Source organism: Lepisma saccharinum, chromosome 18 (assembly GCF_977018435.1).
Source record: "Lepisma saccharinum chromosome 18, izLepSacc3.1, whole genome shotgun sequence".
NCBI lineage: Eukaryota > Metazoa > Arthropoda > Insecta > Zygentoma > Lepismatidae > Lepisma > Lepisma saccharinum.
In genome coordinates, this window is record NC_139246.1 from 15,529,459 (window position 1) to 15,555,214 (window position 25,756).

A 25,756-nucleotide genomic window follows, 5' to 3' on the forward strand; every position below is an offset into this window, starting at 1 on the left:
ATAGTGAGAATCATAGGTTGTGTCTGAAAGGTACAAGGAGCAGACTTGAAGTATGGTCTTGACGGAAGTATCATCATCACCTACTATCCGATTAAAAATTATAGATACTGGAGTTTAGATTGCGATTAAAAATTAACCAGTAGGCATACAAAAAAAACTAATTACATCAAAATTTAGCTTATTCGATTCTGCGTTAATCTATGTTAACCAATTGTTTTTCGAGTAAGCCTTCTATTTACTATTTACAAAAAAAGGGCCGGCTTTTTGGAGTCTTGCAAACGATCGCTCTCTTTGAAATTCGACAAATCAAAAACGGCTTGTCCGATCATGATGAAATTTTGGTATGCTGCAGAAAGGTTTTAAAACACAATTCTTAATTTCAGATTCTTATAATTTGTGAAAGAAAGAGTTTTTTTTTCAATTTTGGGAAACAACTTTTTCTTAGTATTGGGTATTCCTACAAGTACATTATTGGTCTTGTTCTGAAGCTCTTTGAATCTGTTTTTAAAATCCATTATCATTGTCAATTCACATTGCGAAATCGATTTTATACAGATTTTTATTCAGCGGAGTAAAGATGTATGTGGAATATGTCAACACCGGAAACACCGACTCGCACTGCCAGCCTGCAGTTTGCACTGTTCAACGAACATCGCTGTGTGCCGTGTTGCCAAGTTGTCAATTTTCAAATTCAGTGTTAAAAATTACATGTTTTCTTTTAATATTTAGAGTTTTCTTATGGAAATTTCCATTAGCTTTTTAAAAATAACGGACACAGCATGCGTTTTTTAATGTTTGTGTATTTTCTGTATCACGTGTATAATTAAATCATGATAATAAATATGACATTATAATTTTTTTTCACTGTTGGTAGCCGAATTTTAAAATCTGAGGCGATATGGCAGACTTGGCCATATATTATGATTGATTGAATTGTTGTTTTAAGTCCACTTTATGCACAGTAAGGCTAATCGGGACTGGACCTACAGTTTAAAGTGGGATCCGAACCACTTGTGCCTCCACCGGGTGGCACAAGTGGCCATATATTAGAATGTATTGCATAGTTATTTGAGCCTTCTTTAGAAAGGCAACTCTGGCGCAAGAATTAATTACTTTTAATCCAATGCAATTAATAAATTAGGGGAAAGTGGGGGAATTGTGCGCACCTAAGCAATTTTCATTATATTTGGAAAGGTTTTGCTTGAGAAAATATGAAATTTAGCTTAATACTTTTTCATTCTTTGTCCTTTTGAATGAAATAATTATAATTGAAAGAAAACAGTGTGTACGTGAGTAATGCATCATGTAATACAAACCTGCATTTGCGCACAATTCCCCAACCTATGGGGTAATGATACGCAAGGGTAGGGCAATGGTGCGCATTAATAAATAGTTCACCAAATAAAAATGTATGTAGTTATATATCAGATTAACAACATATAAATTGAATGTGTTAAAAGTGGTTGCCTTACAATTGTAGAAGGCAATTGAATTGCTGTTTCAATATTTAAAATTGAAAGAAAATTAATGGGGAAGACGATGTTATTTTCGATTACAAAAATCACACACGTAATTGTTGGCTGTATCGACACCAGTACACTCTGCATGGCTCCATTCACAGCAAGAAACACATCGATACCATAATTCACCGTCTTTCCCAAAATCACCACAAATTCCGCAACGTTCATTAGTGTCTTGTACAATCAAAGCACTGCCTTGTCCGCTTTCTAAGTCTACGTCATCCAATTCATCGTCATCAAAAACAATTTCTTGATCCTCGGTGTCTGACTCAGACGACTCTGAAAGTTGCCTTTTCCTTATCAGCTTCTTCTTGATGCTTTTCATTCCACACGGACGTTTATGGTGTCGCGTTATTTTGTCCAACTTCTTCTTACTTACTTCTTGTTTCTTCTTTTGGGCCTCTTCTAACTTGCGTTTAATGGGCGTACTGGTCAAAATTTCTGAATGTTGTTTTGCTCGCCGAGAATTCTTTACAGTTTTGGTATCATTCCTTTTCCTTGACATAATCCCTTTGGGACAAAGGAAAGGAAAGAGTTTGTCCCTGCAGCAGATGTTGAAGGCACATTAATATCAGGATTTGGATGGATGATTTCTTCCACTAAGTCTTCATCTGCACTGTTCGGAATACCACATGATTTGTTCGAACTTTTAGGAGAGGAAGAATCTTTGTTTTCTTCCACTAAGTCTCTATCTGCACTGTTCGGAATGCCACATGATTTGTTCAAACCTTTAGGAGAGGAAGAATCTTCAGCGATAACAAGTGTAACGTCCTGAACAGGAGCAAAATCATGATCCTGAAACTTGTCGGGATTAAAGGGAAATATTCCTGTAGAGCGGAAACCTGAAACAGCTTTCTCCATTGTTGCAACTTTTATGAAAGCATGATTTAGGAGTTCAGCCAAATCATATTCTGTCACCCTCTCATGGCCAGTTGTAGTTAAATAAAGATCATATTCCCTGTACAATGCATTTTTCAATGGACTGAAAAATGTTACGTCGAGCGGCTACAACCGGTGTGATGTGTGCGGTGGCAGAGATACCATATGAATGTGGTTATTCCTGCAGAATTCATAACTCTCAATTGAAATATGGCTTGCATGGTTATCTAAAATAAGCAGCACTGGGTCACTTGCTGCGGGTTTTGCAGATTTCTGGAAGTGAACTAGCCACTCAGTGAACAATTCTGCGTTTGTCCAACCATTTTTCGAACACTTGTAAGAACACCCGATAGGACCATTTCTTTGTAATTGAGGTGTCATACGTTTCCGCGGATAAATCAGCATTGGAGGAATATAAGATCCAGCAGCGTTGACAGCAAAAACACCAGTTATTGTGCGCCCTTTTTCTGCTGAAGTAGCAGCACCAATCCTCTTCATACCTTTCGCAGCGTAAATCTTCGGGCACTTCTTTGGGACGACCGTTATTCCTGTCTCATCCATGTTGTAGATTTGCCTTGGCTCAAATTTATATTCATCCATAACTTTCTGAAGATTTGAGAAAAATAGCTTCGTTTCTTCTTCATTGAATGCAGTAATTCTATTTAAGCTTGTTCCTTCGGGTTGTCGTAGAGTTACATCGGGATTTCGTTTTAAAAATCCGTACAGCCAGTCTTTACCTGCTAGAGCCTGTTCCATATTGAAAGAATGTACAATTTCGTGATCTTCTGCATATCTAAATGCTATGCGTCTTAATTCTTTCGGAGTTAACCCGTAGAATAACTTTGTCAGTGTCAGAACATAGTCCTTCAATTCACTTTCCACTTCAACAGAAAACGTTGATTTTCTTCCAAGCCGGGTTGGAGTAGGCAGATCACGATTTTCTACAAGCTTTTTCCGTAAAGTAGACTCAGGTATGTTGAACCATCTGCCAACTTCCCTTATTTTTCTTCCTTCATTTTTGATAGCGTCCAGAGCATTTTTCAGATTACCCTGAGAGTAGGAGTTCTTCTCAGTTTTTCTGTTGTAATTTCGTGGCATCTGTGAACAAAATAAAAACCTGGGTATTACTACTTGTTTCACCTTTAATGTCGTTTGGGGAAATTGTGCGCATTCAATTACATATACGGGGGAATCGTGCGCACCCTTTCTCCGAAGCGCACCATTGCCCCACACCAACCTTACAAAAAATTTACTTTCTAGAAAAAAATATAAAAACGTTAATCTCGTAACACGTAGACACGTGTATAGACATGATCATGCACTATCGAAACAAGCATAGTTCAAAACACTAGAGTAAAAATTTAAGACATACCTCCTTATTTTCGTCAACAGCAAAATAACAACAATGGACACAAAAACAAACATCCACTCGCTACACACAACACAATACAACTGGCGCGAAAAGCCCAATGTAGTAGTATTTCCTGAGACGCCCGCTAGGTTATAGCATGAATCGAAAGCTCATTCTGTGGCTCGTACCTTCGGAAACGTAGTGCGCACGATTCCCCGCCGCGCACGATTCCCCCACTTTCCCCTAAATGTTTTAAGACCATATTTCAAAATGTGTAGCTTTAACTTAGTTGGATTCATGGCTTTCTTAGACCATATTAAAAAAAAAAACTGAGAAAAAAGGAGCTGACACCTGAATTAGTTTGTTTTTCTAACCCTGTATATAAATATACCATGGTAGTAGTGTAATATGGAATGAAGTGTTTACAAATTTCAGTAATCAAGTTTTTCCTCAATGTTTTGCCGAAGTGCAGGTATTGGTAAAGAATAACTCTTAAGTACATTTTGTTACCTGAAATTTGTTTATTGTTGTTTTTATTTCTTTTAAATTGTTGAATTTTGTTACAGCATTCAACATTTCACAACAATGAGCCAGTCTCATTTTAGCAGTGAATCACGAAAGGGTAACAAAGAAAGAGTGTTTGTGCTGTTTGCAGTAAATAGGTGGTCAGTGGATCAGCTTTTGTAATGTGCACATAAGACGGACATTAAAAATTAAGAGACAGAAGCGTCACTCATATGATGCAGAATTTAAACATAAAGTTATTTTTGTGCGCTAAGGAATTTGGAAACCATGAATCTGGTCGACGATTTACCTTAAATTCATTTACCATTCGTCGTTGGAGAGGTGCAATCTGTCACACAAGTCCTCGAGAGAGTTTATCGCATAACCTGACTATTTTTCCAACTCTGTTCTTGAATCTACCTTCATTACAATTATTACGTCATCTGCATAGTCTAATGTGTTTGTTGATCTCTGAAATATTTCCTAATTTTTCGAGAGCAGGCTTCAAGTTTAGATTCCGCAATTCGGGACATAGTGTGGATTTGTGTTGTTGATTTTGAGGTCGTGAAGTTTGGACATGTGATATGCTTTCCAGTCGGCGCAATAGCTCTCCAGAATTGTATCGATGATTCCCGGGCAATCTAGGTCTCTTAAGGCCTTGAAAAGATGGGGCTAAGTATTCTTGGTACAGGTAGATGTTGGTGCAAAGCCTCACAACGCCGTCAACGTCTCTACCATCTGCGAGGGCCTCTTTTTTTCAGTTGGAAGAGGGACGCAAGACCATTTGTACCTTACAGCCTTGCGCCGGAGAACCAACTGCGATCGGCTTGATATATCGATTGCAAATACGCTCGATATAAATGTCGATTGCATCTGTGTATAACAAGAACTCGCTTTCATGTACACAGCGATTTCTTGTAATACACCATTCTTCCTTTTGAGTCTGCAAATACTGACATACATAAATATAAGGCAATAAAAATTGCATAAAGCACTTGAAATAGATACCTATCACTCAACCTAGCCTACAAGCTTAAGGAATTAATACTTCGCAGACCCAAAAGGAAGAAAAACGTCTACTACCTGCGTACCTACATACTGGCTACGAATACTTACTACATTACATACCTACATTTGCCTGAAGTGACATGGAAAGATCTCAGGAATTACCGTTATTACTGTAATTGTACCGTGGTAAGCTGGCCAAGTTCACCCCAGCATAACAACAGTGGATGCTGACCAAACGTAGGCCCTTCCCGAGCTAGCAATATTCCAGAGCTGACGAACTCGTACAGCTCGGAAAACGTCATGTACTATCACACCATAGTATAGGGCCACCAACGCAGAGGCAGGCCCATTGTCCTAGGTGGAACTTCCACGACGTCTCCTACCAACCGGTAGGGAAAAACCTTATCGGGAGAGGTCCTACAGTTTTACTTGCTATCCAAATAACAGGAATCCATGAGATATAGGATGGAAATGTAACGTGCAAAGTTTTTTTAATTAAAAAAAAAACTGCCTTGGTTAGCAACTATAGTGCCTTTAATATGGAAACGAGGCATAATCGTGTTACAGCAAGAATCCAAGTTACTTCAGGTAAATCCTGTGTGTTATATTTTGTTAGCACAAAATATAACACACAGGATATAACTAGTAGATAAAATAGCAGATCTAGCATTCATTCTGCAATGTAATCTATCAAGCTGTATAGCCTACAGCAGCGGCGATGGGACTATGAGTTCACTAGGCGCCATCTAACTGAAATCTGGTTGGCAGGGTTTGGCACTCTAAGACATGTTGGCCACAGGGTTTGTCTATTTTACAGACAAACGCCTTTGAACATTATATAACATTAATAGGCCTAAGGGTTTGGGTTCGAATGTCGGCCTGGGAATGAGTGTTCTTTGTGAATGTCCCCTCATCTTCATCTTCGCGAGTAGCCAAAAGTGGAGGAAACGCGAAGTAGAATAAGCCAAATCAACAAATCATTGTAGCATTGATACTATAAACACGCCGGCTCGGTAGCTGTGTGTGTTCAGTGGTCGGCTTTACATCTAGACACCGAAGTTCGCCGGTTCGAATCTCAAGGTGGGCATTGCAAGTGTCCTTTCATTAATTTAATCACATCATCACCCATCCACATCGTCGCTATTAGTCATAAATAGCAGAAAAGCGACTGAAAATAATAAAATTCAAAAACTTACCCTGAAGCTCCCAGCATCTCTTCAGTTTTGAATGGAAATCCGGTATTAAGAACTTTTACCTTAAGTAAAAGTAGAATAGAATTCTTAAACGTGTCAGGCCGTCAGTTTTTGGATGTAGTTTCATGGTTACTGTAAGAAACTTCAACAATGAACAATTACTGTTGAATGTTAAACATTGTTGTGCTCCATATATAAAATTCTTAGGTCATGCTTATTCTGACACAACAGTCTACAGCAACAGAGTTAACTTTCGAATGTGTACCTTCAAGTTACTAAAATATTTGCGGGATTTCCAGAGATGGACCGAGAAATGGAGGATCCAGTCAATCCTAATAGGAGTGTGTCTGTACTATTTACAATGAAAAGAAAACGAGGTATCACTGAATCTCGGACTTTGAAGACACAATATTTCCCAGGAAAGCAAGGCTACGTGTCTTGAAGTCCTCTTGGACGAACGTTTAACTAACATGCAGGGGACATCTAAGACAATGGTTCTCAAACTGTGGTATGCGTACCTCCAGGGGTGCATGAACTACTTGAAGGGGGTACGCTATCAGCTCGGGGAGTGGTTTTACATCCCTGGTGCACCTAAAAACAAGTACCGAAATAGACTAAATTTGGAGTCGAATCTCCACTTGAAACTTTCAAGTGCACAACCAGACGTCATGAAACTGTGTCAGGCTATGCAGGAACGTCCTTCACACTTGAAACTCTGAGGATTTACAGCAATAAAAACTCCAAAATTGGGCATGACAGTTTGTTTGCAAACGTATTTTTGTTCCTTACTTTATTTCAAAAACTATAGGAAAATATATGAAAATTAACGTTCTTTGTATACTTCTTAGCATACATGTTTCCAACATTTTTATTTTTGTAATTAATCATAAAGGATTGTAAACGTAGGAACACGCAACAAAATAATAAGCGTGGGATTGTAATGCTTATTTGTTTACCATCTTTCCACATACAGCCCGAATGCCATTTTGCGCTACTGCAGATGCACGCCTTCAACATATCAAGAACGTCCCACCAATCAAGCAGCGAAAAAAATTCCCCAAAATCCACTATTCCGAGAAAACCTATTGTGGGTCTACATTAGAGTTGCAGTTACGACTAAATGGTTCGATGAGAAAAATGTTTGAAAACCTTTGATCTAAGAGATACCGCTAACAAAGGAAATGCTAGAATCGGACAATTGTATCCACTTTGGAAAAACACAACACTTACGATTAAAAACAGAATTTCATTGTTCAATGCAGTGGCGTACGCAAGGGGGGGTTACGGGGTTTAACCCCCCCCCTTTGAGCTTGTGAAATATTATGAAAAATGCTGTGGAAAAAAAATTAAATTGCCAATTTTTCACAGTCAAAGATCTGGGACAATAATATTACTATTACTTCTTCTTCTACTACTACTAATAATAATAATAATAATAATAATTTGAATTAGCTATTATTTCCATGTAGCATGGAGAAAAGCACAGCATTCCAAACCCAAGCGTCTTTCAGAGTGATGCCTTGAAAATAAACACGAGTTTATGAGGTTAGGTTAGGGTAACTATGATTTAAAAGAGAAAAACGTTGTTTTGTATCTCAGTTGCAACAATGTTCAATACACTGGAGTACGCAGGATTCTATTTTTCGGGAGGGGCTGGAATAGTAAATGTGGATAGCACATGGCTTCGTTTTGGATGGCAGGATGAATAATAAAATATTTCGTATTTTTGGAGCTTTTCAGTCTATTAAAATTGTATTCAAAGACAAAAATGGTAATCGGGGTTCACTTTAAAAGAGGTTTCGCATTTACACATTTTGATTTTTTAAAGTTCTTAACGGATTTTTATTTGAAAATTCTAATTTTCTTAAAATTTCGGTAGGGGCTGGAACACCATCGGCCACCCCTCTACGTACGCCAGTGTTCAACGAACATGTATTTTTTTGTGTGTGAACAATGAGAATTAACTAAATAAAGTTATTGGTACGTTGTAAGAGGCTAATGTATAGACAAAGGCTAGGCGGACAAGAATACAGTCACGAATTCGCCTTCCCATTATATTGTTTACCCCAGCACGTTTGAATGTCTCTCTTTAAAATGTCTCACCTTGTTGACTAGACAATTATTCAAACGACAATAACATTAACTATTGTAAAATGTTTTGTTGGTAAGAACAGCGAGTTAATCCAGATGTGAATTATCGGGGACATTTATGCGGGGAAAAAGTAGGAAAAATTCCAACCAATTTCGGGAATCGAATCCGGATCTCCCGCGTGATATCACTTGTCAGACGCTCTACCGACCAGATCACCGCAGCTCCTTGGATGAGTTCCATACTTTGATTATTTCAATTTATTGTAATATTTTCTTGTATTTATGGATCTTCTTCACCCTTGAAATGTCTCACCTCGTTGACCAGACAATTATTTCGTAACAAAAAAATGCTCCCAGGATTTGCTAAAAATCGAATGACTAGAAAGTAATTTCTTTCTATTGTTTTCATAAATACTATATTTATGTAATCTCTACTACTTAATAGTGGTATTAATAGTATTATTAGTATTAATTCAGCTAATTAATTAATTATAAGTATTATTAATTAATTGTGATTATTATTATTTAATTAAAGTATAATAAAACAATGGCAATGTGAATTTGGAAAAAAGTTTTAGAAATAACACCCCCTTGATTACTGGTTCAATGTATTATTAAGATCAATGCTTACGTATGCTTGCGTAGTGTGACAACATGGCGCAACAGCGTACATAAATCGCCTCAAAAGTGTACAAAACAAAACACTGCGAGTAATTACAGGCACAGATAGATATGTTTCCAATAGATTCGAGAACTGCTAGATCAAAAACCCTATTCGACTTTATGCAAAGAGAAAAATCAAATTTTGGACGAAGCAGCATCACCATCCAATTCCTACAATTCACAACATGGGACGAAGGTACCTAAGAAGACATATACGCAAAATGTCGCGTCTTGATCAATAATATTACACAACTAAATGTAGCATCACATAAAATCAACCAGTATCTCCTTCATTCATACTATACTATCAATTATCTCCATCTAAATGTAGCAAAAGCAGATTAGGTCTACACCTGCTCTCTCATGTAATGCGTATATCAGAGATTATCTTACCTACGTGTCGCTTAATTACCTGGTCATGTACGAGGGCGAATCGAAAAGTCTTTGCGCCTATTTTTTTTCTAGCTTGTTATAAGTGTTCTTACAAAAGCGAGATATACGAGCGATGCAGTAGGCCTTTCTTGGAACGGCCCTATTGTAACTTCCGATTTCTTCCACGGCACGGCGCTGTTATCAGTTGGCAAAGATGGCCGGAGTGCGCAGGAAGTCCACGCCATATGAGCAGCGAAGTGTTATTCGTTTTCTAAGGTGCAAAGGACAAACAGCCACAGATATCCACAGGGAAATGGAGCCAGTGTATGGGGACAAGTGTTTATCAGTGCCATAGGGAATGACAAGTTCAGTGGCAATGATACGTCGATCAGCTTTCACCATTTCATCAACACGGGTAATGTTGTCCGGTGTCAGCGAGGAACAAGGTCGGCTCGATCGCTCATTGTCCTCCACATTTTCGCGTCCATTTTCAAACGCCTTGCACCACTGCACACTTCGCACTGATAAACACTTGTCACCATTTCCCTGTGGATATCTATGGCTGTTTGTCTTTGCACCATAAAAGACGAATAACACATCACTGCTCGTATGGCATGAACTTCCTGAGCACTCCGGCCATCTTTGCCAACAGATAACAGCGCCGTGCCATGGAAGAAATCGGAAGTTACAATAGGACCGTTCGAAGAAAAGCCTACTGCCGCTCGTATATCTCGCTTTTGTAAGAACACTTATAACAAGCTAGAAAAAAAATAGGCGCAAAGACTTTCCGATTCGCCCTCGAACATATGGAAAAATTCCCTAGTTCATTGAAAGGAAGGACTCATCAAGAATTGTACGCAGCAAGCATAAGAATAAAATGCCAAAATGCATAATTCGAAATCAGGGCATCAAAGATGCTAAAACTTCAACCAAAATTAAAACGGCATAATAGTCTTGGTATTGGTTTAAGGAACACATGATTGAGTTGTTTTAAGTCCACGTTATGCACAGTAAGGCTAATCGGGACTGGATCTACAGTTTAAAGTGGGATCCAAGCCACTATGTGTCTCCACCGGATATCGAAACTTCGCCATCGGGGAGGCTTCGGTTTAGAAACACACCAAGAAGTTAACATATAAGGGAAACACACGTTTTGAACAGCTGTACCCATTGTTTAAGAATGCCACAAATCACATTTAAAAAAAATAATGCCTATGTTACGCGAGGTCCCTTTAGGTGGGAGGCCTCGGGCGCTCGCCCACTTCGCCCACACTTAGCTACGCCTCTGTTTGTTGACTCCTAAGGGACTTGTAACGGTCAATGTGTATTTTAGGTGGGGGGGGGGCAATATCCAACAATTACATATTAGGTCTTAAATTGACCCGTGGATTCTGGGGGAATTGAGAATTAAACGTTGAAGGGGGGGGGGGACAGTATCCAACTCTTGAATATCAGTGTTAAGTCTTAGATTATGGCGGGTATCTTAGTTAAGGGGGATTGAGCATTAAATTGAGGACGGGTATCCAATTCTTGTGTATTATCACAGATAAGGATTACTATTGTCTTAGACTGTTGCAGAAATTCTGGTGTGGGAACTCGGAATTATTATTATTATTATTATTATTATTATTATGGAGTGGGCAATATGCACTCTTCAACACAAACAGTAAGTCTAAAATTGGCATGGAAATTTTGGTGGGAGGATTGAGTATTTAATTTAAGTGGGGACATATGAAGCTCTTGATAAAGTGTTAAATCTTAGATTGTCAAGGGATTTCTGCAGTGGGGGATTTAAATATTATACTTTGGGCACTATATTTAGCGATATAATGTTTACACGTTTTCGGTGCCGAAAAGTGCGAAAAGAGAAGCTGGAAAATAGTACATATCGCGTGATCCTAAGAAAGTAAGTATTGACACCACATTAAATTAATATTCTCGAAAGATTGCAAATATATGGACGTAAAACAGTTCTTGCGCGCTTCGCTGGCAATCATTTTTTACGAAATGTGTTTTTGGCGTTTTACTGAGGTGAATGTGAAGTTTTATACTGTAGCTGCCTTACAAGACATGAACGATATTCTCGATATTGATTAATAACATCACTTCTTGGAATTTAATGCTTAGTGTTGGTACACGGCTTAATTTAAAGCAGGTGTATCATTTGGATGATGCACTTCTACGTATTAGCAATAGTATTATATTATTGATTTTGTACTAAGTGTACTTCACACAGTAACACCTTGCACGTTACCTATTAAACCAAAAAATAAATAATATCAAATTCGCATTTCTAATTTCTTGTCAGAGGACAATTGTGAAATTGCACTGAAAATAAAATCCATGTAATCAATTGCTACGGATTACACAAATAATTATATTTATCCCAAGCAGAGGGGGCGAGTTCTTTGAAGGAGGAACTGTATAATATTCTCGCCCTGAGCTTAGGAATTTCTAGCTAGGGTTTTGTAATGTCTCGTGAAACAATATAATTGAATCTGTCACACGGCTGCAGCATGTTGTTTGGTTTACCCAGGTTGAATTTTCTATCTTAAGTTGTGTAACAATTTGTGTTAAATACCCAAATTGTGGGTTTGATAAATCTTATTCTCCACTCACAAACAGTTTAAATGCATATTTATATAATTTAATTCATTATATTTAACCATTTAATGTGTTAGCTTTCGAAAAATTTGAACAATAAAAAAAATATATGGCCAGTTTTACATGGCATTGTGTTCAAATGAACATAAATTATTACATATTCATCCAAACTATTTTGGGGGACTATGATGAACCAATTTGGGGGGAAGTTATGCATCCACGGTCTTGGGGTAATGGGCACCTCTTTTAAGGGAGGAGGGACAGATCAAGTATAGTGTTCAGTAAAGCTAAGAAAAATGTAACTTTAGTAGACACGCTGTAGTAATTAAATACGAGTTGTAAATTAATTGTCGTACTTTGTGGGGATTATGACATGGTTTGAGGGGACGAATGACATGATTTGGGGGGGGGGGGTGACGCGCCATTGGCCTTGGGATGGATGGGCACCCCTGTTTTGGTCCGACGCTCGAACTAGGCAACGCAGCCCGATTGACGTTGCCACACAGTGCGCGGGAACCAGAGAATTTTGTCACGCTCTCGCTTTGCTTTTCCAATATGTGGCAACAGCGCAACGCAATTCTGCCCAGCAGCCTATTTTGAAGGACGTGCGTTTAGACTGGCTGGATGTCACTGTTCAAGTTATTTGAAGAAATAGTGAAAGTATCAATTTCAAGCACTAGCATATATTGTGTTTAGCGTACAAGAATATTACAGACAGAACAAAACGAACAAGAAAAATCAACGTCCATGCAGTCGAGACTGCTAACACAGAATACTCCGTGATTTACCACACATACTACTCACCAACATTGACAACTTCTACACTCAGCCACCAGCTGGCAGCACCAAACAAATACACATCATAGAATGCAGTGTTTCTATTATTCTTAGCAGTCACGTTTCCGGAACACTCGATTGGTCGTACAGAACCCCGTTAAGTGGGCTCCATGTTCGCCGGATTTGTACCCGCTGGACTTTGCAATAAGAAATATGAAATCCCTAGTGTCCACCGTGAAGATACTCTACCTGCCCCAGTAGTTGTATTGACTGTATTATAAGCACCACTTACAAGTGTAGAAAAGGAGAGGCTATTTGATTGAACAATCCGATTTGCTTACACTTAAAACAATGGCAAGAGGGGCCTATACCCCAATTCTTCAGGTGTGATATGCTCTTAATTTTAAGAAATTCTGAATTCAAGTGTAGAAAAGGTGAAGCCTCTCAGACAGATTTGCTTACACTTAAAACAATGGCAAATCGGGCATATGCCCCAATCGGCCAAGTGTGGAACCTTGTCTAATCCAAGATTTTTGTAAAAATGCCCTCGGGAATTTCCTGTGAAATGATGAGCCCCCTCAGATTGATTTGCCCATACTTACAAAAATTGCATCAGCCAGATTTTTGTCCATAAACTTGTCAAAAATTGATATTTTTTGGCTACACTTGAAATTAAGCTAAAACCCATACCTACCCACACATATTTACTTCTGGTTTAAGTTCAATTGGATACCAGCTTCAATTTGTTTATTTAATATTAAAATAATGCAATTCTTCTAGAATTGCTCCGTGACTCTCTCATTTCTTACATCATATGTTTACATGTTTCATATTGATTAATGTGTGTAATTTCTGAGTATTGAAGCTTTGCGTGCAAACAAAATTGCATCAGCCAGGAAATTCCCGTGAAAAATATGCCCCCTCGGAATTTCCCGTGAAAAAGCCCTCGGGAAATTCTTGTTTTTTTCTTCTCGGCCCGGCTTAGGGTATATAAAGAGATTTTGCATTGCATCAGCCAGTATTGTGAGAGTGGCTGAGGAGTACAGATGTGTTGTTACAGTGCTTCTCATACTACAGGCCTGTTTGTTTTAATTTCTTATTATTCAATTTCTGGTATATTGAACAATATTTTGCCTGATATTTGTTACATCTAGCTTGTTTGTTGTTATCCACTTATATTTAGAGTGAGGCTTATATCTGTCCCAGCCTGTTATACAAAAATCAATACATAACAAGGTCATTGCCATTCTAGACATGCCTGTCCGTGCAGGCATTTGTGCTAGGTCAGTGTGAATCAATATTTATTCTCTTTTTCCACTTGTGGGCTATTGGCTTTACAACCTGTCATAATAAGCATAGAGTTTTGATTTGAACCCCAGGAAATTTTATATAAATACCAAAGCCAAAAATATTAACACACATACACACACACACACACACATATACACATACAAAACATACTGCTGAACCCAACTGATATTTTTTTATTAAGCATAGAATTTTGAATTGAAGCCCAGAAAATCTTATATAATAAACAACAACAACAAAAATATTGCAATCAGTGTAATAAGAATATATCCAGCCCCAATTGGGATAAGCACCAAAAGAATTGTAATCCAGATAAAAGCAGAATTCTCACAAAAATTTGCCCAAAATGCCATTGAGAATATAGCATGCAATACTTCACATATGAACATATAGATACTTCTTCTGCACAGTCATCAACATTTCCAAACAAAATTGATTGGAAATATTTGTGTGATTGCCCTGTATAATTTGGATTGCAAGGCTAAGTTTTGCAATTTTCTAGACCAGGAACTTGACCCTGTGCACCAGAAACAGGCTCTCCACAAATTATGTGAACATCATGGAGCACACAATATATTTTACAATTTTGAGAATCTTAATTTAAATTCAGGAACAAGAGATTTGGATTTGATGTATCTGGAAATATCTTTGCATCTTGAATCAACCTGCAAACAATATTACATGTTAGGCTGGGCTATTTCAACAGCAGTAAATATTTACCAAACGTTTCAACGTTAAAAAACAATCAGAATAATATCTTCCAGGAAATATAGATACCTGAACATGCAAACATATTTTGAAAGAAGAAATATTGCAAGATATATAAAATCAGACTACCTGTTGGATTGTTTTAGGGAAAAATTTGAAAATCTATCAGAGTATGATTTTTTTAAAGTGCAAAATGAAACAGAGGCAAGATGGGTACTTGACAGTGATGTTGGGTTTGGGTATGTGAGCATAGAATTGGGTTCTGAATATGATGATTTTGAATCCAGTACATACTGGCATAGAATTGATGCATACCTGTTGCATTGTTATTGGGGAAAATATGTTGCTTTTTTTACAAAAAGTACTTCAAGTTTAGAAAAATTTAGGTTTTACAAATTTTTCCATGATCATAGAATTTATACAAACAGCAGGTGGCCTGTTGATGACATATCATGGGACACAACAATTTCCATACTTGATGAGGCAGGAAAATTGGATGTAAATTCTGGTTTATATTTTAATGAGTTGATTATGTACCTGCTTAAAAAACAATATCAATTCTGGCTTATTCAATACAAGATGGACTTAAATAATTAGAGTTTTTACACAAAATATTTTTTTTGCTAACAATTTCAAGTTCCCTGAGTGGGAATATGTTGTTTTTAAGATCAGCATTGATTCTGTAGTACAGCATTGCTGTGGAACATGTTAAGTCCTTGGATTCTGTCACACCCATTCTAATACAATTAATATCACAAGGCACGCATCGCATAAAATTATAATTCCAAGCGATGACATGGAGTAATCATTTTTCCACGATTCCATATCAAACAAAAAAATTATACTGCAATTGGAGCTTCAGCAGTTCGGGACTGTGCAATATATTGTCTATAAATGTAGGAAAAATAATATTGTACGGGTTGCAAACAAAACTCCCAAAGCTTATGTATTTCAGGTTTCTTAAATTTGAAACAGAATCCAAACTGTCTGGAAGTTCATAAAAGTGAAGCCATTCTACAAGCGGGTCTATCTCAGCTTTTGCATGATATATTTGAGCAAGAGGTGATGTGTTTATGATATTTGTTGGTATAGAGGTTTGTTCTGAGTATCTTATCAATTATGAACAGCTCTGCTGCATGTTGTGATGATGAATATCTAGTCCCTAAACCTAACAGAGCTGTGCAGTGATGTTGTTATTGGGAACAGGATTCAAATCCTACACAGATTTATGGATAGGAGTGATTGCCATGAAATTATATCTAGATCCCTGTGCAATAATGCTGTTATTGGGAACAGGATTCAAATCCTACACAGATACAGATTCTTGCTGAGCTTAATAGGTGATTGTCATGGAAGATACTCAATATTTCTGCTGTTATTAGGTACAAAATTCAATTACACAGACACAGATATAATATCTAGATAAATAATAATGCATACAGAACTGTAGTTTCTATAAATCTATACTCAGCTGTGCGGTGATGCTGTTTTTGGGAACAAGATTCAAATTCCACACAGAAACAGATTTTTGCTGGGCTTAGAACTATTATGGATAGGTGATTGCCATGAAATAATATCCCTATACCTGACAGAGCTGTGCAGTGATGCTGTTATTGGGAACAATTTTAACAGAGCTGTGGTTTCCATAAATCTATACTCAATATCCCTATACCTGACAGAGCTGTGCAGTGATGCTGTTATTGGAACAGGATTCAAATATACAGATTCTTGCTAAACTTAGAACTATGCCATGAACAAAACTGTGCGGTGATATAATTATTGGGAACAAGCTTCAAATCCCCGCACTAATACAGATTCTTGCTGAGCTTAGAGTAAAGATACCAGTGATATAATTATTGGGAACAGGATTCAAATTTTGGAACTATTATGGATAGGTGATTACCATGAAGATACTGAATATTTTTTGTTATTAGGTACAAGATTCAATTATACAGTTACAAAAATATTCATTAACAGAGCTGTGCGGTGATGTTGTTATTGGGAACAGGATTCAAATCCTACACAGATACAGAGCCTTGGAATTATTATGGATAGGTGATTGCCATGAAGATAGATACTCAATATCCCTTTACATGACAGAGCTGTGCAATTATTGGGAATTGGAACTTAGGTACAAGATTCAATTACACAGATACAGACACGGAAATAATATCTAGATAACAGAGCTGTAGTTTCCATAAATTTATACTCAATATCCTATACCGTGCAGTGATGCTGTTATTGGGAACAAGCTTCAAATCCCCGCACTAATACAGATTCTTGCTGAGCTTAGAGTGAAGATACCAGTGATATAATTATTGGGAACAGGATTCAAATCATGGATAGGTGATTACCATGAAGATACTGAATATTTTTTGTTATTAGGTACAAGATTCAATTATACAGTTACAAAAATATTTATTAACAGAGCTGTATGGTGATGTTGTTATTGGGAACAGGATTCAAATCCTACACAGATACAGAGCCTTGGAATTATTATGGATAGGTGATTGCCATGAAGATAGATACTCAATATCCCTTTACATGACAGAGCTGTGCAATTATTGGGAATTGGAACTTAGGTACAAGATTCAATTACACAGATACAGACACGGAAATAATATCTAGATAACAGAGCTGTAGTTTCCATAAATTTATACTCAATATCCTATACCGTGCAGTGATGCTGTTATTGGGAACAAGCTTCAAATCCCCGCACTAATACAGATTCTTGCTGAGCTTAGAGTGAAGATACCAGTGATATAATTATTGGGAACAGGATTCAAATCATGGATAGGTGATTACCATGAAGATACTGAATATTTTTTGTTATTAGGTACAAGATTCAATTATACAGTTACAAAAATATTTATTAACAGAGCTGTATGGTGATGTTGTTATTGGGAACAGGATTCAAATCCTACACAGGTACAGAGCCTTGGAATTATTATGGATAGGTGATTGCCATGAAGATAGATACTCAATATCCCTTTACATGACAGAGCTGTGCAATTATTGGGAATTGGAACTTAGGTACAAGATTCAATTACACAGATACAGACACGGAAATAATATCTAGATAACAGAGCTGTAGTTTCCATAAATTTATACTCAATATCCTATACCGTGCAGTGATGCTGTTATTGGGAACAAGCTTCAAATCTCACACAGATATAGAGTTTTGGAATTATTATAGATAAGTGATTGCCATGTAGATAGATATTCAATATCTTATTAGACACAAACACAGTATCAATAAATTTATAATTTAATCGAACTGTGCTGTGATGCTGTTATTGGGAACAGGATTCAAATCATAGATAGGTGATTGCCATGAGGATAGATATTAGACACAGACACAGAAATCAATAAATTTATAATATCCCTATACCTGACAGAGCTGTGCGGTGATGTTGTTATTGGGAACAGGATTCAAATCATGGATAGGTGATTGTCATGAGGATAGATATTAGACACAGATACAGAAATAATATTTTCCATAAATCTATACTCAATATTCTTATACCTGACAGAGCTGTGCGGTGATGTTGTTATTGGGAACAGGATTCAAATCATGGATAGGTGATTGTCATGAAGATAGATATTAGATACAGACACAGAAATAATATTTTCCATCAATCTATACTCAATATCCCTATACCTGACAGAACTGTGCGGTTAATATTATTAGGAACAAGTTTTAAATCTTACACAGATATAGAGCGGAATTATTATGGATAGGTGATTGCCATGAGGATAGATACTCAATATCTCTGCTGTTATTGGACACAAACACAGAGAATGAAATAATATTTAATAACATAAATCTATACTCAATATCCCTATACCTAACAGAGCTGTGTAGTGATGCTGTTATTGGGAACAGGATTCAAATCATGGATAGGTGATTGCCATGAGGATAGATATTAGATATAGATATAGAAATAATATTTATCCATAAATCTATACTCGATTTAATAGAGCTGTGTAGTGATGCTGTTATTGGGAACAGGATTCAAATCATGGATAGGTGATTGCCCTATACCTAACAAAGCTGTGCGGTGATATAATTATTGGGAACAGGATTCAAATCTTACACAGATACAGAGCGGAATTATTATGGATAGGTGATTGTTATGAAGATAGATATTAGACACAAACACAAACAGATACAGAGCCTTGCTGAGCTTGGAATTATTATAGATAGGTAATTGTCATAAAGAACACAGAGAATGAAATAATATCTAGTAAATAAATTTTTGTAAATCTATACTCAATATCCTTTTGACAGAGCTGTGCGGTCTCAATGTTATTGGGAACAGGATTCAAATCATGGATAAGTGATTGCCATGAAGAGGTAAATAATATTTATCCATAAATCTATACTCAATATCCCTATACCTGACAGAGCTGTGCGGTGAAGCTGTTATTGAGAGGATTCAAATCCTACACAGATAGATCTGTTTTTAATCAACAGACTACACATTCTGTGCGGGACTTTTGAAACACCTTATTCAAAAGTTTATGTATCACATTCACATGATAATACCTCATATTGCTGCAAAAGTCAGAACTAGTTAACACACCTTAAACATTGTTTTATAACAAAGGGTAAATAATACAAAGCATCTACTTTGAGCAAGTATTGTTCAATAACAAAAGGAAAGTGCTATTTCTTGTTAATAGAAAAATATGGACAATGAGAAACTGTGAAATTCTTAATAAAATTATTATTTATTATCTACTCTGAAGAAAAATGTTTCTTTGATGTAGGTTGTAAGATCATAACTCGCACCGAAATAATACACATTGATCAACACATTCTTTTGTGAGTCATATTGTTTTACTCTTTTAGAATGTTCATTTATGAAATTCAAAAATGTACATTTCGCCATTATTTTTCAGTGTTATCGTTGTTTCACGTTGTTTCATACATATTTATATACATGGTTCAGATAAGAGAGTAGTGTTATTTAACGAGGAAATAATCTCGCCTCAAATTAATAATAGGAATTAATTCCATGTGTACGAAATGAAAACATGTGAAACTCTCAGACTTTATCTACACCAGCGAAAGTGATTTGTAGGTATTCTTTGTTCACTGTGAGAATGAAATTAGTGTAAACAAATGGACGTAGCTAGTTAGAAATCTCATTGGTAAATTCCGATAACAAATGTGCCGCAGGAAAACATCTTCACTTACTCAAACATCAACAATGAAGTCTGTGACGTCATTGCATGCAAACAATACCTTTATCTACGGAGGAAATCAATTAATTTTAGACATTTGGGGGGGGGAGGTGCATCGGCATATATGGCCATTATATTCCCTTCAATGTATACATTTTTCATTGGTTGTGATTTCTCTTTAAGAACTGTAGGTCCAGTTCTGTGTAGTATTTTTACCTAGTGGGTGCAGATTGCAATTGATACTTCATGAATTATAACTTCGGCTGTATTGAAGTAGTTCAGTCAGTGATTTACTAACACATCCCCAACACCATCTTAACATTTTCTCATTATATTTCCCAGAAAACCCCGACGTTTTTAACAAAGGCACATTTTGTCGTCGATTCGGCGCTAAATATACTCTTACACCTCTTATACGAGGGGCGTTCAATAAAGATTTTCCCCTTGAACCACTTATCATGGGATGGGGAAGAAGTTTGCACACTTATTAGCCCTTCTCTACATAGCGTCACACACTGCTTCAATCATTTTATGCAGCTGTGCAAACCCTCATAGAACTAAGCAGGTTGGAACTGAAGGAAGGACAGCACCTCTTTAATCCATGTATCATCATCTAGGAAGTGCGTGCCTTTCAAAAATAACTTCATTGAGGGAGAAAGGTGCAAGGTCAGGGTAATAAGGAGGATGGGGTGGAATTTCATAGTCACAAGGAGCGTGCTTCCCTTTAGGCGACATTCGCATTGTGGACAGGAGCATTGTCCTGCAAAAGAAGAACATCGAGAGCATGGCCCGCTTTTTTTTAATGGCGTTCCGTAATTGCACCACAGATGAGGCATAATTGTCCTGGTTATTGTGTTTCCCTTCCCAACAAATCTGCCAACACCGCTCCCTTCTGCTCCCAAAACACTGCGAGCTTCACCTTGCCAGCGGAGTGCGGAACACGTGCCTTTTGGGTGGTGGTGGGTCGTAGTGCATTCATTGCTTCGTCCTGGGCCAAGTGATAAACCCACGTCTCACCCTGCGTAATTAGTCTGGTGAAAAAGTACTCTTGGGTTTCTTCACACATGGGTGAAGTTCGAGGGAGCAACTCACTCCGTCGTCCCTCTGGAAAGGTGTGAGAAAGTGGGGAACCCAACGAGCTGAGACTTCTACATACGAGGTGTGGCTAGAAAAAAACCGGATTGATGTTGCTGTCGACAAACGGCAAGCGCGTCAAGGTTGAGAAGTGCATGAGTGAATAACGTGATATCCTCCCTATCGACTGTGTGATTGCCCAAGGTGCGCGGCGCTCAGTTCCGCTGTAGCTTGTGGACGAAGTGAACCGTATATCTGTGCTTCGTCGGAAACTTTGTTAAGTGTGAAAGTGGAACAGCGTATCAATGTGAAGTTTCTTACGAAACTCGGAAAATCCACCACAGAAACTCATGGTTTCTTGAAGGAAGTGTAAGGACTCAAGTGTTTGAGTGGTTTCAAAGGTTTAAAGTGGGACGAGAAGTGATCGCGGACGACTCGCGTCCTGGACGGCCTTGCACGTCAAAAACAATTAAACATTGCAAATGTCGGTAATTCATTCGAATTCGGTACCCGAAGGTCAAACTGTCAACCAACATTATTACATTACGGTGCTGACTACGCTTCGTGAGCGAGTAAGAAGACGACGACCTGATTTGTGGAAAAGCAAGTCATGGATTATTCATCAGGACAATGCTCTTGCCCACACGCGATTGTCAGTCAAGGCTTTCTTGGCCAAGCATGGGATCCCAGTGTTAGAACATCCACGCTATTCGCCGGATCTAGCTCCGTGCCACTGTCTTTTCCCCAAAGGTCAAATCAGCACTGAAAGGAACCAGATTTACAACCGTAGAATCTATGACAAAAAAAAGCGACGGAGGTCATGAACATAGTTTCAGAAAATGATTTCCAGCACTGCTTCCAGCAATGGAAGGTTCGTATGGAACGGTGTAACGATAGTGCAGGGAAGTACTTTGAAGGGGATATTGTTCGTATTGTACAAAATAACCCATAAACGATTTTGAGCATTAGTCCGGTTTTTTCTAGCCACACCTCGTATGTAGATGCTCCTTTATGATTGTTTCCACAGACTCTACACTAATCCTGACTCTCAGCTAGTTCCAGAATGGTTATGTGGTGATCCTCTACGATGCCGGCCTCAGTTTTGTTGATGTCCCCAACAATGGCGCACTGTGGTCGGCCAGGAATAGGAGCCAGTTCCACCGATGTATTGTCAGTGCTTTATGACCTCATAGGGTGGGACATCTTTGCCATACACCGTCATCTCTGGAAAAATTATTTGGAGTCTTGTCTCTCAGGAAAAAGAACGTGAAAACTGATGTGTACCACACCGGTTCCATCATCACACCTTCCTGCACCGTCACTCCAGGAAAACAGAAGATCCGTTACTGATTCATGGCAATAAATTGCGTTATGCCCCATTAAGGATTCATGTTTAACGATGTGCACTTTCATCCCCATACGACCACTAAAAGTGTGTTAGGGAAAATGTTTATTGAACGCCCCTCGTGAAACCTTACACTCCCATGCTGGAAATATCTGGATTAACCTTATTGGCGGATGTGTGTGTTATATGACTTCGAATAATCTCCATGGAAACAATGCACGAGCCGCGCCTGGAAGAATCCTAATTATTTTATTTCTGTAAGATGACTTTATTACTAATTCATTATCTTGCATTGATTTTCCATTTTTTAAGAAAAGAACTATGCATTACGTTTAACGAAAAGGAAGCAGTTCCCTCTTGAACTGATAGTATTAGTTCATATATATCGTCATGTCCAACTAAAGACGCTATCCACAGTGGCGTTATGAAATGGTAACTGGGATTTGTTGTTTTGCATCCTTTCTTAAGCAGGTACAAGGCAATATTGTAATTACCAATAAAGGCTGCGACATGAAGTGGGCTTCTACCTACAACGTCGCACCCGTCTATATTTGCCCCGTTTTCTATTAAGAAACGCGCCATTTTATAATCGTCTTTGAAGATGGTCAGGTTGAGAACTGATTGTCCGAACATGTTGAGCTTGTTGACGCCTGCTCCGTGATTAAGGAACAACCGCACCATTTCGTAATTTTCATTTTGAACTGCTAGGAAGAAGGGCGACTCTCCAAATATGTTGTTTATGTTTGCTGAACTTCCATGTTCAAGAAATACCTTCGACAGGATTGCGCTTTTCAGCCGAACAGCTATGTGAAGAGGCGTTTCGCCCATGCAGTTCGTGAGCCCTACAGCAGCGCCATTCTCGAGAAGCATCTGAATCATGTGAAAGTCGTTGGCCAGGGTTGCCAGATACAGAGGCGTCTCTCCGAATATATTGCGTTTGTTCACCTTTGCACCAGCAGATATCAACATTGCCGCCATGGTTATGTTTCTTTGGTCAACAGCTTCGTGCAGCATCGTATCGCGAAAGACGTCAAATTCGACTACATTTATGTCAGCCCCGCTATCTATCAACAGCTCGATTTCCTCTAAATCATGCTGGTACACGGCTTTCAGTAAGTCGCTTCCGTACAATGCGATCGTGCTCTCGGATTTGATCGAACAAAATCTGTCTCTTTTGTTCTGAAGCGTGCTGGGAACTGAAGTTCGACTGACGATGCTATTTTTCGCGAACGTTACATGCATCCCCTTTTTGGAAGTGCTTGGAACGTCCACGTCTTCAGAGGTAGAACTACGCGTGGATGCATTTGAAGGTGGGTTGTGTTCAAACTTCAAAGTCCGTCTCTTTTTCTGAAATAATGGCGACGTTAACATGATAGATACGTGCCGTGGAAGATTTAGACTATCCATATTTTCCTCGATCACCTTCAAATTCAGTGACGTGTTTTCCAGAACCTCTTCCACGCTGTCCTCGTCACAATATTGAAGCAGGAGAGTCGATATATCGAGCTCTTCTTGCTGAGTGGCAAAGTCAAGTGGCGTGTTCCCGTTGTTGTCTCGTGCGTTGATGTCGGCTCCCCTATCCAGCAGCAGTTTGACAATGGACACCTGCCCTTCGCGGACTGCTATGTGCAACGGAGTTTCGCCCATCCCGTTGGGCTTGTTCACAGACGCCTCATAGGAGATGAGCATTTCCACCATCGCCTCGTCGTTTTGAAGAACCGCCATGTGCAGCGGTGTGATCTTAAGCTCGTCGTTGCTTACTACGTTGACGTCAGCTCCCTGTGATATTTGATACTCTACGTCTATCATATCGTTGTTTGCTATGGCTTCCAGCAGTGCGTCCTCTTCTTCTTCTTCCGGCTGTTCCTCCTCTGAGGAAATGAAGTTTCGCAAGGAATCGAACATATTTACCTCAGTTGATTCCGTTCCCATAGGAACAAAGTATTGTTCAAGAATGTCTTTCTGATGCAATTTCATGCTGCACGGACCTTTGTTAACAAGCTGATTGAGTGAATTGAGTCAATGCGGCTGTTCAGTGCCGAACTTTACCGATGGAGGCGCTAGAGTAAAATTTTCTTTGTCATTTGTTTCCCGTAAGCTCTACATTGTGGTTATAGTTGCTAAGTGCTCTGTTAACAGAGAAATTAACAGATTTTCACAAGTAGCTGATTCTTAAGGGGTGCAGGCACGTATCTATAGATATATATTTCATGCGGTGTCCGAATTAAGCGTCTGGGAAATAATAATAATGTAAAGGTTTTATTATGAATTAATACTTAATATAATGTATAAATATATTCATAATATGTAAGTTAATATTTTTAATGTTGTTATTACATGAATCTGTAAGAAATATAAAAATAGAGATGTAACATCACGTGTTCATTGTTCATCTTACGTGTAGTTAAATTGCTAACATTTTAATAAAAGCAACTGTTTTGGCAAGGAAATTAATGTCAAGAAGTAAGACATTGAATATTTATTGAATAACAAAAAAGGATGTTAGGTTCAGTTTATGAAAAATGAAGTTCCTGATTAATGTTTCATTCACATTATTACAATTAGTAGTGTACATAAATCTTCCATGGTACTGTCCTTCAAAGCCGTATATGATCCCAATATAATCCTTGCCTTCCAGCAAGTTCGGCGGAAATAAATAGCCCTCGATTATGCAACAAATGCTAAACAAGTATATTTTCATTATTTAATTTTTGTACTTGCGAAGTCTTTCGGAGAAGGGGCCGGGTCCCGGACCCCTGTAACACCCCTAAATACGTTTTTGGTGGGACGCATGAGAGAACGGCATGAGTTACACTCGCTCATTCAAAGGTAACAAACTATAACGTGGGCTTTGAAATTGCCGCCACGTGTTTATTATTTTTCTGTTGTGGAAAGGTTGATGCCAGGTTCATGAACGTCCTTACTTAGACAATTAGATAAGTGCAAGATTCATTTCGGGAACGCTTTAATGAGGCTCCACTGTCGAAAATGATAAACTCTTATTAAAAAAAACTACTCATTTCGCATGCAACAATCTCCCCTCGAAACATTAACACGAAAATTTTGCTTCAACAATTAAATTTTTACATTTCCCTCTTTGCTACATGAAGTAATTTAGTTCCGTTTCATTACTTTAAAACATCATCTGTAGAGATAATGAAGAGTATGT

The 25,756-nt window shown here is 38.1% G+C and overlaps 1 protein-coding gene across 1 annotated transcript; it reads right to left on the reverse strand.

The window, feature by feature from the left end:
* Positions 1 to 2,525: 2,525 nt before the first annotated feature.
* On the reverse strand, positions 2,526 to 24,564 carry LOC146002675 (uncharacterized). The gene is made up of 2 exons (XM_083140638.1): positions 22,918 to 24,564; positions 2,526 to 3,497 (listed from the first exon to the last, which is right to left on the reverse strand). Exons 1-2 carry the CDS (start codon positions 24,562 to 24,564, stop codon positions 2,526 to 2,528), a joined length of 2,619 nt encoding a protein of 872 aa, XP_082996764.1.
* Between the last annotated feature and the right edge of the window lie 1,192 nt (positions 24,565 to 25,756).

Bases quoted from the DNA above. Each gene is read 5' to 3' on its own strand.
- LOC146002675 (XM_083140638.1), bottom strand. From the start codon at position 24,564: ATGAAATTGCATCAGAAAGACATTCTTGAACAATACTTTGTTCCTATG. The intron at 3,498-22,917 runs GTAATGCATAGT...TTTTGTTCACAG, and splicing joins CTGCTTCCTTTTCGTTAAAC to ATGCCACGAAATTACAACAG.